The 15517-nt window shown below is 58.0% G+C and overlaps 4 protein-coding genes and 1 non-coding gene across 8 annotated transcripts; 2 read left to right on the top strand and 3 right to left on the bottom strand.

The window, feature by feature from the left end:
• The first annotated feature begins 93 nt into the window (after positions 1-93).
• WDR88 (WD repeat-containing protein 88) lies at positions 94-6674 on the top strand. 2 transcript variants are annotated; one of them, XM_047987523.1, is made up of 5 exons: positions 94-385; positions 443-1310; positions 1372-3188; positions 3254-3310; positions 3373-6674. In XM_047987523.1, the coding sequence occupies exons 1-5, from the start codon at positions 121-123 to the stop codon at positions 4272-4274; spliced, it is 3909 nt and encodes a 1302-aa protein (XP_047843508.1). In that variant the 5' UTR covers positions 94-120; the 3' UTR covers positions 4275-6674. The 2 variants fall into 2 exon arrangements, with proteins under 2 accessions (XP_047843508.1, XP_047843509.1); XM_047987524.1 differs by having other exon boundaries at positions 3254-6236; positions 6288-6674.
• On the bottom strand, positions 4253-7818 carry JDV02_006159 (uncharacterized protein). Of its 3 annotated transcripts, none has more exons than XM_047987521.1 (4): positions 7197-7672; positions 6614-7128; positions 5184-6531; positions 4253-5072 (listed from the first exon to the last, which is right to left on the bottom strand). In XM_047987521.1, the coding sequence occupies exons 1-4, from the start codon at positions 7440-7442 to the stop codon at positions 4464-4466; spliced, it is 2718 nt and encodes a 905-aa protein (XP_047843506.1). In that variant the 5' UTR covers positions 7443-7672; the 3' UTR covers positions 4253-4463. The 3 variants fall into 3 exon arrangements, with proteins under 3 accessions (XP_047843506.1, XP_047843505.1, XP_047843507.1); XM_047987522.1 differs by having other exon boundaries at positions 4259-5072; positions 7193-7818; XM_047987520.1 differs by having other exon boundaries at positions 4253-6531.
• Positions 7819-7975: 157 nt separating this feature from the next.
• On the bottom strand, positions 7976-11597 carry JDV02_006158 (uncharacterized protein). Its single transcript, XM_047987519.1, has 5 exons — positions 11131-11597; positions 9462-11019; positions 9145-9403; positions 8816-9088; positions 7976-8743 (listed from the first exon to the last, which is right to left on the bottom strand). Exons 2-5 carry the CDS (start codon positions 10238-10240, stop codon positions 8573-8575), a joined length of 1482 nt encoding a protein of 493 aa, XP_047843504.1. The 5' UTR covers positions 10241-11019; positions 11131-11597; the 3' UTR covers positions 7976-8572.
• Positions 11598-12651: 1054 nt separating this feature from the next.
• JDV02_006157 (uncharacterized protein) lies at positions 12652-13913 on the top strand. The gene is made up of 2 exons (XM_047987518.1): positions 12652-13217; positions 13297-13913. The coding sequence occupies exons 1-2, from the start codon at positions 12963-12965 to the stop codon at positions 13858-13860; spliced, it is 819 nt and encodes a 272-aa protein (XP_047843503.1). The 5' UTR covers positions 12652-12962; the 3' UTR covers positions 13861-13913.
• Positions 13914-14598: 685 nt separating this feature from the next.
• JDV02_010888 lies at positions 14599-14714 on the bottom strand. Its single transcript, XR_007157338.1, has one exon. It is a non-coding gene; the product is annotated as a 5S ribosomal RNA (ribosomal RNA).
• Between the last annotated feature and the right edge of the window lie 803 nt (positions 14715-15517).

Here is a 15517-nt window from a genome sequence, read left to right as displayed (position 1 = left end):
CTGTGCGACCCCCACGTGACGTGATATTGGCCTTTGTCTCTTTCCGTGGGCGGCCTGACTGACGGATGCATGGTGGCCTGCTGGTTTCATAACATTCACCGTCTATCTCTGCGTCATTCGATGGAGCCAAGTCGAGTCATCTACGAGGCCACCACGGCGTGCCTTCGGAGCTTCACAGACTGCCTGGCAGTCGAGACGCTGATGAAGGATGAGTGGGCCGAGAACCGCCTGGCTGATTTCAACCTCTGGGTCTCGGGTGTCGGCGCTTGCTCGAGCAACCGAGCGTCCCTCGACGCGAGACTCGCCCTCAAGCGAGAGGCCCGCGATGTCATAGCGAACCTGCTGCATCTGCTGGCCGGCGAGGTCGATGAGTGCAAAGAACAAGGTGAGAACAATCCCCTCGCCGCAGTTAGCAAAGACCGCTGCTGAGTGCTATGGCCAGGGCTTCAACTTGCCACAGCCAGCTCCGGGACCCCAAACCTCGCTTTGGGTTCCAGTCATGATGAAACCGCTCGCGGTCGCATGGCCTCGCTATCGCTTGGCGAGGCACCCGCCAGATCATTCTCGCCTTGGTCAGATGACTCCAGCTCGGGCTCGTGCTCAGATGAGGAAGTCGGCCAGGTGGCTTCCGGGAACCCGCTGCGCGGACATATGCAAAACGTTGAGAAGATGCTCGACCAGCTTGCGCGCATCGGTATTGCCGTCCGAAAGTCAGGCGTACGGTCACGGCTGCAGAAAGCCGATCAGCGCTTCCAGCCAAAAGAGCACGAGGACCTAGAGAGGCATCTGGTCGTAATGTTTCTTACGCGCCTTGGCTCCTTGGATGACCAGCTTGACCGGAGTAGGTTGAGCCCCGTGCACTGGCGGCTTATCCGCTGCAACCTGAAGCGCCGCAACCGCTTCATCTATGCGCAGCAGCACTCGGCATGGCTTAACCCGGACGCGGCAATATCTCCGTATCAGACTCAGAGAGTCGAGCGAACTGGACCCCCTCCGAAAACCGGTGAAGAGCTTGTCAGTGTGAGACAAGGTTCTCTACCCACCAGCACCGCCTCTGTTGGTGAGAGAGTGGGCAGTGCGTCGATAAACCTCACCCTTAGAACAGGGACGAGTGCGTCTGCCGTCAGCGACTCGCTTGCAGTGCCGCAAGCCTTGATGTCGGTACGGGCCGCATCGACAATCATGTCATCGACCATTGTAGACCTCGAATACCCTTACCCTCCGAAAACGAAGCCCGATGCTCGTGTGTTTACCTGTCCATGTTGCTGCCAGACACTTCCCGTGGCCTTTTCAAGAGGAAACAGATGGAAGTATGAGTCCCAATGTTCGAGAAAGACAATCAGCGGAGAGATGTCGCTAACCCAACGCCAGAAAACATGTCGCCGAGGACGTCTGCCCTTACACCTGCGTGCTGCCCGAATGCACCACGCCGGACGTTCTATTCACGCTAAAGGAAAACTGGCTGCAACATCTCGTGAAGGAGCACAGAAGCTCCGACTACTGGATCTGTTTTATCTGTGGAGACGGCGTATGGCTCGGTAGCGAAGATGATTTCATCGCGCACACAGAGAGGAAACATACAGAGTCGGTACCGCAAAGCCAAATCCCGGCCCTAATGAGCCTTTGCAAACACTCAGCTCCCGTGCGAATCAGTTGCTGCCCGCTGTGCGGATGGCACGGAGACGAGGATCGCCAAGTGGACAGAGACGTGCTCCTCGACCACATCGCCAAAGAGGTACACGCGTTTTCGCTTAGGGCATTACCATGGGCGGATGACAACGGCCAAGAAAATGATGAGCGCATTGAACAAAGCTCCGAAAAGGTGCATGACTGGCTTGTCAGGAGCGAATTAACGAGGACGCTGGAGTTGGAGCGACCATCCCTTGAGAAGAAGACGTACGCCTCCAACTATTTCCCCCCGAATCCGTATTTTGGTGATGGCTCTGGGGCATCGAGCTCCAGCAATCTCGACTCGGTTGCGTCTCGGGAGGCGGAGCTGCAGAAATGGACCACGGAGGAAGGCCCGCTGGAATTCGGAGGCAGTACGAATTCTGACAGTGAAGCCAATCATGATGATGATGATGATGATGATGTGCCAACGATGACGGACGATGAACATGATGCCCCTTTCCGCGACGACGTGCTCAATGAGATAGTGGCCAGGATGGTGCAAGACCCCTCTACGGTGGAGGCAGACCTACGACTACTTCTGCAGAGGAGAGTGGTCAGTCTGGGACGTAACCATCCAGAGACCCTCAGTGTTCTATACCATCTGGGTGGTGCTCTTCTCAAGATGAGCAATTTTGAAGAGGCGGAGACGATATACAGTCTTTCTGCGAGAGGAAGACTGGAGATTCTTGGGCCCAGTAGCCCATACACCAACGCCAGCATCGCCGGGCTGGAGTTGAGCCGATACGAAAGGAGCAGAGACAAGACGAATCTGATGAACGCGCATGTGGCCATCAAAGAAGCAATTTCAGAATTTCCTAATGGATACGACTATATGAACGGATTCGGCAATCTTCCTGGTCTGCTATATCGCTTCGGTCAGTTGTTTTCAGACCTGTTCGAGAGAGAACACAACCTTAACCACCTGCTCGATGCGATCATGATAATTGAGGACGCGCTCAGATTGACAAAGGACTTTCCGGAATTTGCACACGCAGTGGATACTCATGCTCAATTGTTGTTGGTGCGTTTCGATCACGAAGGCGAGATTGAGACTCTAGAATACGCCTTGACTACGGTGAGGTTTGCCCTTAGGGTCGAATCTCACAGAAACAGGAGCAGCCTAGCCTATGCGGAACTACTCAAGGACGTGGGTAAGATACAATTAGCAAAATTTGTTTCCCAGGGTGATGTACAAGAGCTGGAAAGTTTTATGGACGAGCTAACAAAAATGGACGATGCTACACGGAACCGTGTTCGCTTGATGGACATGGTAAAAGAGTTGAGCGTCATGACCGGCCCCTACCTCAATATCCCTGTCAAATTGCCTTCTGGTACCGTCGAAGGACGTGTCGATTCGGACTCGAGCACTGCAGAGGTCGAACGCGACAGACACTTTTGCCAAAAAGCAATGAGTCCTAATTACTTCAAGACATTCTTTGTCGAGGAGCGTGTGCTCCAAAGCGGTGGCAGAGGCGTCGTTCTGCTTGTCCGCCACGAGATTGACGGGTGTTCTTTAGGTATAAAATCCACAAGCCGGTGGTGGTGATCCAGTGCGGCAGACAAGAGCTGATGTTATGAACAGGCCACTTCGCCTGCAAGCGAATCCCGGTTGGAGACGATAGGGCTCGTGTGGAAAAACGTATTTGGCAACACTCTATTTCCGCGGGTTGGGTCACCTTTGCTAACATCATGTCCCGCAAGTGCTTACCGAGGCCGTGTCAATGATGAAACTATCTCACTTGAACCTGGTGTCTTATCGACACGTCTGGATGGAGGAGGTCAAGGTCAACAGCCACCCTGGCCTTGGACTTCTCTGTGTCTTCATACTGTTGCAGTACTGCAACTCGGAGAGTCTGCTTGACCGCATCATCGACCCATCGCGGGTGAGGATGAGGCGGAAATCACTCCGAGCTAGACTGCTAGCCCCCTCCAATGGAAACGTCACCTGGCCGAGAAAACATGGAACAAACCATGGGCCGTTTTTCCTCGAAGAGATCTTTTTGATTTTCCAAGACATCACGAGGGGACTGAGCTACCTTCACGAGGTCAAAATCATCCACTGCAACCTCAAGCCTAGCAATTGCCTGTTGCACTGTGAAGGCACGAGGACTTCGTGTCTCATCAGTGGCATCGGCGAGACTCAAATGGCCGACGCGACCCCGGCCTTGTCGACGCGGACCGCAAGCAACATCTCCTACTGTGCTCCCGAGTTACTGAGGAGAGACGGAAGCGGCCGCCGCCGCATCGGAGAGTTCACCACCAAGTCTGACATGTTCTCTCTGGGTATGATTGTCTACTTGATGTGTTTTGGCGAACTCCCCTATGCGAACGCCGACGCGGAGCTGGGGGATCCAAGAACCGTTCATCTGCTGCAAGAGGAGATTATCAACTGGCAGGGTATTCAGGAGGAAATCCCCCCGTCCGATCTGCCGACTTGGCTTGTCAACCTGCTGAAGAAGCTTCTCGATCCCGATCCAACCCAACGTCCGGACGCGGCCGAGACACTTCAGTCATTGCATATCCACGAGGCCACCCTCAAGGAACATATACAACAAAGAAAGGCAAAAAAAGGAAAGACAGTCACGCGGGCCCCATCAGTATAACTCCCCCATCCTATCCGTTCTATTGTTATTCGTACTGCAATCAATCACTTCATTGTCATTATGCCACCGCATATTTCCCATCATGGTCTATATCAGACTAGGTTCAATCACCTCGTGGATGACGGCCCTATGCTGGCCGAGCCGGAACAGGGACGCGAAAACCCACGACGTTCGTGACTCCCTCGCTCGTCAGCAGACACGAGAGAGTGCCGCCACCAGTGTCGCCCATCGCACCTCATCGGAGCCTTCCATCCATTTCCACGGCGCCAAATATAGATAGCGCTCTTTCAGCGTCGGTGTGGCCAGGGCCCTGAATACGGCTAACATTCCCTTGCGCGTGCGGAGCTTCTCAGCCACGTTTAGGGATGCACACCCTCCCGACCTGAGCCCTGCGTATCCGAGAAGACCCGCAGCCATGGCCGCCGCGACGGCCGCCGCGACCGAGGAGCCAGACTTGTACTCCTCTGCTTGATGGTGGGTGCTCAGCCACGAAGACGGGACATCCATACCCAGCGTGCCGAAGGCCGTCTCCTCGTCCTGGCTCCGTGCGGGGTTGAATCCTTCAAAGTCGCCGTCGAAGTTTGTGCAGCGGATCGAAATGACGGAGTCGTGTCGGGCGGGGAACATTTCCCTCTCGTTGGCGCCATAGTTGGAGGCCGCGGCGAAGAAGAGGACGGCATCGTCGCGCTCGTATAGCGCCCCGCGGATCGCCCTGCTGATGTTGCGCTGCTCCTCGGCGTATCCGAACGACATGGAAATGATATCGGCCCTCCACTCCTTGCTCGCCCACGAGATAGCCTACAAGTGCAGTTAGCATCATCATCATCATCATCATCATCTGGCTTTCCCGACTTGATCAAATCAGTCGGCAGTGTCGGGCTCGACGCGAGGGCCTAACAAGTAGAGTACCTTGGCTACGTTGTCGCTCGCGCCCAGAAGTTCATCGGGGCTCCTGGCCACCCGAGCCACATACATGAGGGCGTCCGGAGCGATCTGCATTATCAGAGATACTAGGTGAGTTCCATGCCCGTGTTGATCCTGCCACTGCTCCGACTCGTCGACCCAGTCCTTCCACTCCTGGAGACGAGAGCCATGATCCGAGTGGAGGAAGAAGGCGGCATTGTCGTCACAGCCGGTATCGAGCACAGCGATCCGGACGCGGGCCGCAGGGCTGATCGGCTTCGCCTGCGCCGCTGCGAGTTCATGGTTAAGCCGCCGCATCTGTAAGAGCCAGCGCCTAGCTTTTCTCTTGCTCTCCGGATCCGTCTGCGCCGGCGGAGCTGCACCGGCATCATCTGCATCTTTGGCGGGGGACGGCAGCTGCTCAGCGACGACGCCATGTGCTGGGACGCTCTCGGTGGGTGTCTCGAGAGGGCTGATTGACGTCAATTGGTCCATCCATCGAGTCCTCTGGAGCAGTTCCTCGAGCGGAAAGACGACCTTGTCGTACAGAATGTCCCTTCGCCGCTTGAGGCCGTGAATAAAGGGCTCCTCTCCTTCGCCGCCAACGGCCGGCATGGACGTCGCGGAGCCGAAGATGCAAGGGTGCAAACAGCTGCTGACCGCGGCCAGGTAGTCGGGGTAGTCACAGTCTCTCCAGAGGCGCTCGTTCTTCGAGTGCTGTATGGCCTGTAGCAGATGCTCGTTCACGGCCGCCGCCACCGACGACGAAATGGTGCGCGCCGAATAATTCATAGGGAGCGGCGAGCCGATTCCAATCTCGACCAGCATGGTCCCGAGGGCGCGAACCCGCGGGTAGTGGTGGATCTCACCGTCGATGGTACTGCGCTCGCCAGCTAGGGGGTCCTCCTCGTCGCCGAAGCGAACGGAGAGGTAGGGCTTAAATGCAAAGATCCCGCCTTGTTCGCCGGCGCACTCCTCGATGAACTGTATCGTCTCGCTCGTCCACGCCGTCTTCATCCAGTCCGAATCGTAGTACTGCCAGACCGACTGTGCAAGAATGTACGCCAGCGTCACTTTCATCCTGGCTGACAGGTGATGGATCCTGAGCAGGTTGGCGAGCGAGATGCCGGGCGCGTGCTGGACGATCTGCCTCAGGTGATCGAAGCCCGTCTTGTGCAGCTTGCCGTCGTGAACGGTGAGGCAGACGCGTGACCTGGTTTCTGAGCTGATGAGTTTGCAGAACTGACCGTGGTCAACTCGGACGGACAGAGGCTCCGGCGGCGATGGGAGCGGCTGGATATCATCATTGCTCTCGAGACTGAGGATTCTTGCTCGCTTTTTTGACCTCTTCGCCCTAAGTATATATGGTCAGCTCCATCCGGCGCATGCTATCACCATTCGTGTCAGGCCGGGGAGGAGATCCCAAAAGCACGTACCGCGGCACCAACAGCTGCACATCCTGCCAATGACCAGATCCAGCTCCCTTCCACGCTCGTGCGGAGAAGAGCATGTCAAATTGAACGTGACCATTATGCGCGGTGTTTTGCAACGGCGGCGGCCGCAGCAGCAGCCGTGTCAGGTGCTCGCCATCACAGTGACAGGAACAGCACATGTGCTCCCGCAGGGCATTGTAGGCCAGCATGTTGATGTGGTTGGGATACTCGGCCGGCGTGCTCCTTTTCGCCGGGAACTCATTGTCGGCGGCTTCCCGCCGCCGCTGCTGTTTGTGGGTGCCATCGCGCTTGGTGAACCTCTGGATGTGAAAGATGGCCTTTTCGGCCTCGGCCGTCTGCGACGTAATCCGCAGAAGCCCTTTCCCAATTTCCCCCAGTGCCGTCCTATACAGCAGCGACCCGGGCGGCAGCCGTACTATGGCGTCCAGAAGCGCATGCCCGTCATCGTTGTTGTTGTTGTTGCCCGAGGACGACGGCGTCGACGTCTGACGATGCCACTGACGAGAAACGTCCCCCGATCAGCGCCAAGGAACATCATCACCGCGTTGAGCGCACGCATACTTACGCAGCAAATAGTCGCGAGATCTCTAAGTAGCTTCGTCACGCGCAGCCGCAGCCGCTCCTCCTGTGCTGGCACGCCCGCGGCTGTGTCGAGATACTGCGCCGCCAGGAGGAGCTCGGCGCCGAGACGCCCGCACACGGGCCGCCTGTGCTGCACGCCGAGCGACGAGGCAATGTCGGCTACCCGCTTGAGGGCCGTCTGTGCGAGATCCAGCGGGTCCAACGACGACGAGGAGAAAGAAGCAGCCATCACGAGGAGCGGCGGCGGTGGCAGCGACAACAGAGGCCGACCGCCGATATCATGTCAGGGCTGCGCGGCACGAGAGCACCTGATTCTGATGGGGGCGCATTGAATGCTCGCCCGATCGCTCGTCTGGCAAACTAAACAACAACTCCCGCAGCAGCAGCAGCAGCGAGAGCCGGCTTCTGTCGTCGCACCCAGGGTCGTCGTTGACAGTGGCTATGAGCGAGTAAGCACGCTACCTTGTTACGGGCTCTGACGATTCGTCTGCAGCCTCCTCGGTGCAGGAAACCACCCCGCCCGCTCGCTCGCAGTGGCGATCATCAATGGGTCGCCCGCCCAACGACCCCGACTTGAAGAGGGGGGGGGCGGCTAATAGACCAATGACCAGGATTCGAGCATCGAAAGGCCAGGTGCTCAGGACACGCTCCCATCACATAGTTACTACCCCCGTCTCGCTGCTGGGCGTAGCACAAACTCATGTAAGCGCTGCGGCTGCCGCTGCGGTTCGTGCCGTACTCTCCCCCCCCCCGGGGGGGGACCTTTCCAGTCCCATCTCATGTGCGAATCGAATCGCACCTCCATGGCCCAGTGGTGGTGCATGAGCTGGTATCGCAAGTGGGTTGTGGGTTGTCCACAACCAAGTTACTCGAGGCCATACATACATAGGACATGAACATGCCAGCCAGCCTCCTTCATTCAAAGCGGGCGAGATCTCTCTCGATGACCATTTGTGGTCGATGCCCAGGCCAGGACAGCAGAGCTCGCGGCTGAGCGGGCTTATGCATTCGGTTGTGCAATGCAATTGCGGCACCCTACTTACTGCTGCTGCCCCTTGCTTGCATGCCCGAAGTAATACACACGCACACCAAAAATGGCTGGCGCAGAGTCACTTCGGACGCAATAGCTGTACGGCCACGTACGAATACCTTTGTAGACTATCAGTCTGTCCGGATAACATTATCCATACCTTTATGCTCTCTATCCGCCCCCGCCGCCCCTCGTCATATGCTCATACCTACAAAACGCCGCCCAATGCAGTAGTACATACAGTACTCAAAACGACATTTCTCGAAGAAGACGTCATCAAATGCAAAGAGACACAGAATCGTGACAACAGGTAGGTCGCCCCCCCTGCCTCAGGCACTGTTACTACTCTTGGGCCACAACAGCTTCCTCGTCCGCAGGCAGTTAATCATGGTGACGAAGACGCCCACCCAGACGACGACGAGGGCCACCGTCATGATGGAGCCAAAGAGCCGCAGGCCCTTGCTCTGAAAGACTCGGCCCATGACCTGAGTAGCCGTGACCTAAGTATAGGTAAGTATCTCCACAGCGACATGAAGCTTTATAGGCCGGGCCGAAGGCAGGGGACATCGTACCAATGCTGTGTTGGGAAATACAAACGACCACCACGTCATTTGAAAAGGCAGGCTGCTCCGCAACCGGGCGTACTTCCAAAGTGAGCCCACGGAGACGAGAAAAAACCACACGGCGAGGCCCCAGAGCCAGAGCCCAACTAGGATGGACACGACTCTGATGATGTCGACGGCAGTGTCGCTACCAAGAAAGTCGTGAGGAAAGATTTGCTTGGCCTGGTTCCCGAGCTGTGCAATGCCTGCGGCGGTGAAGCCAAATGGTCCTATCGACATGAACTTGGCTACGTTCAGTACATGCACTTCGTCCGTTCAAAGCTTGGCAGAAGACTCACAACACCGGGCCGCTGGGTGTCGCGCGGCAGTTTCTGCGTCATCAACCGGTAGACAAAGGCTGAAGAGATCATAAAGGCAATAAGACACCCAGTCCCCTGAGTCGTTGCGGCACCGAGGGCAACGGCTGTGGCGTTGAGCGACAGCGTGTGGCTTGAGGTCTCGGCAGCGGCGATCAAGGTGGAGGCGAAAGGAGCCGTGAGCAACAAAGGGTACGCTGGAAAGACCCATGTTGGTGTCATGGTGTGGACGGGAAAGATGCTGTCGCGGTCAGCTGGTTTACCTCGACGTGAGCCGTGCGAATTATTTGTCGACGTACAGGGTTGACCAGAGGACGAGGTAGATGCCGGCACTCGCAAAGACGCTCAGCGCCACATAAAACCAGAACATGACTTCCATGGTCCTGAGTAGCCAGACGCCCGCCCGCGGCACGCCGTACTCGCACGTGTTGATCATGATGATTGCAATGGAAACAAAAAAGGCCGGGATGAAGAGAGACTCGACTTGGTCGGTAAAGGACCTGACGAAACTGCCCGGACGCAGATAGAAGCGTGCGGCGATGAGGACGCAGTGAAGCAGGAAAAGCGACACGTTGAGAAGGACGAAGAAGACACCCAAACCAGTGACCCAAGATGCCTGGTAAGGAAGAGAGTGGATGACGTTGGCGATGCCGCCCGTGGCCATGGTCATGGTGAAGTAGGTCCACTGGTAGCAGGCGATGCGGTCTTTGAGGGTAACTCTTGCGCCGGGCAACGGGGTCTCCGTCTTTTCTACCATGCCATTGAGGCTTGATTGATGGGGGCCCCGACGGCCGGGATCGCGGACTGGATGTGGCTGGCCACCAGGGGCCGATGCTACGACATTCGGCGGCCGTAAGGTGAAGGGGGCGCGGGAGACTTGTCCGTGAGCCGCGAGGCCTGATGCAACGACAGCGGACGCATGAGATTGGTTGAAGCTCGGCGCCGGGGACGGTGATGAGAAGAAGGGGGGCTGGTTCTCCTCGGTGGGCGACTCATATCCGGTGGACTGGGGTGACATGGCGGGCGAGGCTCGGTGAGAATGCGTCATCACCACTTGGGCGCGATGGGTGGCGGCCATGACCCCGCGTCCAGATCCAGGTCCTCGGGGCGGCGGGCGACCAGCTTGGAGACAAAGTAGAGGACGATGAGTAAGCTGGGCTCGGCATGGGAGAAGGCGAGGTTGATGTAGACGAGGTGGGTGAGGAAGACGACGTGGTTGAGGACGAGGGAGCCCACGTTTGCGAGAGGCATGATGAGACTGATGATGGAGTTTTGGCCGAGGGTGACAGCAGGTCAGGCAGACGCTAAAGGTTGGCGATGCTACTAGTAGTCGTTTGTAGGAACGGCAGTCGACGAATTGGAGCCGGCGGACGATCTGCACCGCAGGCAAGGTTGCTGGCTGGAGTCAGTTGGGGTCGACAACGACTGAGTATGTATGCGTGCGTGTGGCGTAAATCGGTGATGACGGGATCAGGGGTGCGCAGGCAGGGCACGGTGAGAGATGCTGGATATTTAAAGGGGCAAGACGAGGGTGAGCGAACAGAGGGCGATGTCGGATGGAGAGGTGATTGTGGGAGGGTTTGCTACACGGGATAGATTATGGGCTGGCCGTAGTAGCGACCGGCGGGCGGAGAAGAGGGTTTGGCCTAAGTTTATGTGCATAGGTAGCAAGCGCGAGGCGGAGCCGAAGCAAAGGCAAGCTACTGGTACTCTGTACGTACGTAACTGACTTGTCAACTAATAACCTGGTAGGCTGGATGGATGCACAGCGGCAAACCCCTGAGGTCTAAAAGGAGCCCCCGTGTCGTCATCGGCAAGGGCGGAGAGCCGACGAATGTTGTTGGGCGACGATGGAGACTAGATGGATGCAGGGTGTTGTTGTTGTTGGTGGTGACGCGAAACGGATAGGACGAGCATGGGAGGGGAAAAGGAGGAAGAGCAGCAGCGGCAACTTCAATGGTAACGTACAACGACACAGCCGGGCGCTGGCGGCCAGCAAGAGAGGCAGGCAGGCAGGCCCCTCGGAGGGTGTCTGGAGCCTCTGATGAGGCGGTGGCGATGCTCAAAGCAAAGCAGGCCAGACGAGGCAACGCAGCCAGGCACGAGGAGGAGGAGGAGGAGGAGGAGGAGGAGGAGGAGGAGGAGAAGGCGAATGAGGTGTCTGCGCCTGAAGAGCGACGGGGCGGTCTGCGTCTGCGTTGTCTGCGTTTGTCTGCAGTACAGTACAGGGCACGATGAGGATGCTTGTTGGCTGCACAAAAGAGAGGTCCCAAGCAACGACGACGACGACGAATCGATCCCGGCAGATGTTGGTGCTGATACGATGGTGACGAGCCCTGGCGGGTCTGGTCGTATGTTGTACGCACTGGCGCCCGCCGTGCTGCAAAAGGGCGGGGGGGACGAGAATGGATGATGGATGATGGACGGTAGACGGTGGATGGATGGTGAAGACGACGAGACGAACACGAGACGCGGTTCCATTTTCCTTTTCCCCTTGGCCGCGTGCGATGAGCGGCTGCCACTAACCTTACCTGTATATTGTACCTGCTACTACAGGTACCTTTAGGTTGGCAGGCACAGCGTTTGCTAAAGAGCCGAGTCTTCAGTGGCGTGCGGGCTCCGCGGCCCCTCTCCGCCTCTTGAGCGTTGTAGCTTGCCAAGTACAGGTACCAATGCGTGCGCCCAGGTAGCTGGGCCAGCCCGAGATGCCCAAGGCTACTGCTAACGTAGAGGTTAGTGCTGTACCAACCGACCTTAGTAGACTGCCATTATCCGGTCCGCCGGCCGGGCTGGCTTCCTGTGTTCCTGTCCTGTAGCACCTACAAGGGGGGCCACAACGGCGCTGGGTCCGGTCCCAGCCCGCCGGGAATGGCGTCCCTGTAGGTACTCGGATAGAGAACCACGCGGAGCGTGATCCCGGTGCGCCCTCGCCTGTCCAGCATCATCATGTCTACCAAGGTGGCCCTTCACGAAGCGCGCCCCAGCCTGCTGGCACAAGACTCGATGCGTGGCATGTCATATATACGCCATGACAGGAGGGTGCAGGCACAAACCCGAGGCCGGATGCCCAAATCATTTCATTTCGCGGAGCAAGAGGGAGAGGAGTTGGTGTTGGGATGCAGTTCCCCAGGGTTGCGCACAGGGCACCATCTTGGTATCCATGAGTCCGGTCTTCCTCTTCCGCTGGAGACACAAAACGGTCGCAGCCCCGCCGTCTGCAAGCCCACGGCGCCGCGTCCGTCCGTCCGTCCGCCCACCCAGTGCTTCGTGCTGAGGTGCCCCATCTAGAAGTCGCACTGCGGGGGGCGCGCGCCTGCGCGTGTGTGCAGCAGAGTGCGCCCACTCCCTAAATTTACACTGGCTGTTGTTTGGGCGTCGAATTGCTCTTTGTAAGCGGGGCCGTTGCACGTGATGCTCGTCATCATGCCACCGTCGCGTCTGGTCTGTCGTCGTCGGCGCCCCGCCGAAAGCGGACCGTCTAACGAACGACAGCTCGTTTGAGGACAAAGGGCCAGTTGGCCAGCTTTCCTCGACGCAAGACGTTCGAGCAAACCGCCTCCGATTGCGCCCACCTGGCCGCAAGGCTGCAAATGCAGCGCAGCCCTCGTCACCACAAACTACTCCGATTTCGATTCCGATTGGGAAATAAAGCAACGTCAACGGACAGACGGTCGCCGCATAGACGATAGCTAGCTAGCCACACAAGGCATGCCGCCGCCGCTGAGGCGTTCGTATCACGACGAGCCAGCAACCACACAACCCAACTCCTCCGACTTCACCAAGGAGGGCTGCTGCCCGACATGACGTTCACCAATGCGCCCGTCACGCGCCTGGCGGTCCTCGGGCTCGTCTCCGTGTCCATCGCCGCGAGCATGCTCGACGTCAAGCACTACTTCTACGTCCTCATCGACACCCACCTATGGCGCTACCGGCAGTTCTGGCGGCTTCTCGCCTACCAGGCCTGCTACACCAACTCGACCGAGGTCCTCTTTGCGGCCATGTCGCTCTACAACATGAGGGTTGTCGAGCGCATGTGGGGGCCTCGCAAGTACGCTGTAAGTCTCTCCGCCCCGTTGTCGCTCGAGCGACCGTGTCCATCACCCCAGCTGACCATCGTGGTGCGTCCGTCATCAGTCATTCCTCATCGTCACGTACCTGTTGACGGCCTTTATCCCGCTCCTCGTCATGGCCGTCCTCCGCCCATTGTCCTCCACCCTCTTCAACTACATGCCCGCCGGCCCGACACCCATCATCTTTGCCGTCCTCGCCCAGTTCTACGCCATGGTGCCGCACATGTACAAGTACCGAGTGGCCACGTCGCAAGCCCCGCCCACGAGCGAGCCTTTCCGCGGCGTCACCTTCTCGGACAAGACATATCAGTACCTCATCGCCTTTCACCTGGCCCTTCTGCAGTGGCCCGGCTCGGTGATCGGGGCCGGCGTGGGGTGGCTCGTGGGGCACGCGTGGAGGGGCGGCGTGCTGCCGGTGGCGCTGATGTCGTGGCGGCTGCCCGGCTGGATGGTCGGGCTGAGCCCCCAGAGACGCAGCGCCGAGTTTGAAGGGCTGAGGCGAAGGCTCGAGGGCGAGAATTCGACGGGCGTCTCGACGGGCGTGCAGGGCCAGCCCGACGGTGGGCAGGCGGACAGAAGGCGCACCATGGGACAGCAGATAGTAGATCAGTTCCGCGAGGCTCTGTAGCGTGTTGCTTTTACATGCCCCTCAGGCAATGATATGACATTATACCAGCACAACCCCTCCCTGCGTCGTGTCGTCTTAACCTTGCTATCGCCAAGTAGAGTATACTCTTATATGATGCCTGGTGGAGGTTAGAGGGGCAAGCATGTAGCCTGCATCTCGTCTTTGGCACATCCAGATGAAGCACAACAGCCGTCCCAACAACCTTGTCGCTTGAGGTCAAGTGAGTACCACTACCGCAACAGAGACGGCACAACGTCATCTTACCCCACCGTCTAGAAAAGCAAGCATACCTTCGGCACGTCATGCGAAGCTGGGAAATACGTACGTAGCTGATCACACGCCCTTTACGTGCCGCTTCCTAGTGCCGCGAGAGCCTCGTCTTTCTTCTTCTTGTTGCTTTCTCTCGCAAAGCGCCTTTTGCCGCGCAACTTTTTCAAGCAAGGAGCAGCGCGCGGGTCAACCTTATCCCCAGTGACGCGCATGTGCCTGTTACTTCTCTCTTTTTCGTTTTCCTCTCTCGGTTGGGCGGCTCATGCCCCCCCTGTCGTGCCCAATCTCGTCCCGAGATGCTGGGAAATTGGACCTTGGCTCGGCGCATCGCGGGGCTTCCTTCGGCTGGAAGGAAAATTTTCTACTGCATCATACGGGCAGCAATTGGAAGGCGACGCAAATTGCCTTATATTGGCCCCACCCCCCGCCATCACAAAATACCAAAAAATCGTCTCGGACGGCCAAAAAAACATACAACAGCCGGTGTTCGCTGGTCGTCACCGACCCAACTACTAATCTGCCGCTCACAAGCTTGTCTAGGGGGGAGCGAACGGGACCCCGAATTTTCTTGTGGCTATGGTCGTATGTGCTTGATCAGCGAGCCTATTCTATATATGAGGGTATCTACACCTGGTTCTAACCTCACGTCACGCAGTAATTGGTGATTGGCACACCCATGCACGCATGGCATGGCATGGGTGCTAGCCGTGATCCGCAACGGCATGGCGAACATGAGGAGCGGCATGCGCTAGACGGTAGGTTAGTACATGCATAACGAGGTGTAGGTACGTTAGTAAGTTAGCACGTAGGTATGTGGGCGTTGGCGTCTCGTCAGCGCCTCAAGGCTTATTGATGAGCGAGCGACCTGACGGAAGCCGCGCGTCATACGGTGTCGAGCAGTCGGTCGTCGCGTGAGGTTGACGAGGGGGACAGCATGTCCAGTGCACGTGTGCGTGCTCTCACCGGGCGCATGAAGCGGTGGGAAGGGGAAGGGTATGTGCTCGAATTGTGTCAAATCTCTTACCCACGGTGACGTCTCTGCTTGGCGCCCTTTCAGGAGACTGGGCATCACTCAATCCGCCTCGTGCTACGTAAACGTACTCGGTACCTGACAGCGGGGACCGCCGCCGCTCCACCGTCGCACGTGTATCATGATGAATTGGGATGAAAAGGCGGCGCTCCGGTCTGGGCCACCGTCTTTATGGCAGGCAATGGATGGAAGCTGAAGGTGGGCGGCAGGCACCCCCGACCCCGGCCTCCACTAGTGCCCGCTTAGCACTGCCGCTCCAGCGGGCTGACGGATGACCCGCCCATGCCGGCGTCGGGCGCCCAGGTAATAAGGTACTACCGTAGGTACCAAACGCACGCGAGACGTCCAGGCACAGCG

This window comes from Purpureocillium takamizusanense, chromosome 5, assembly GCF_022605165.1.
Source record: "Purpureocillium takamizusanense chromosome 5, complete sequence".
Lineage (NCBI taxonomy): Eukaryota > Fungi > Ascomycota > Sordariomycetes > Hypocreales > Ophiocordycipitaceae > Purpureocillium > Purpureocillium takamizusanense.
Note: the sequence above shows the minus strand (reverse complement) of the source record. Positions and strands in the feature narration are given on the sequence as shown.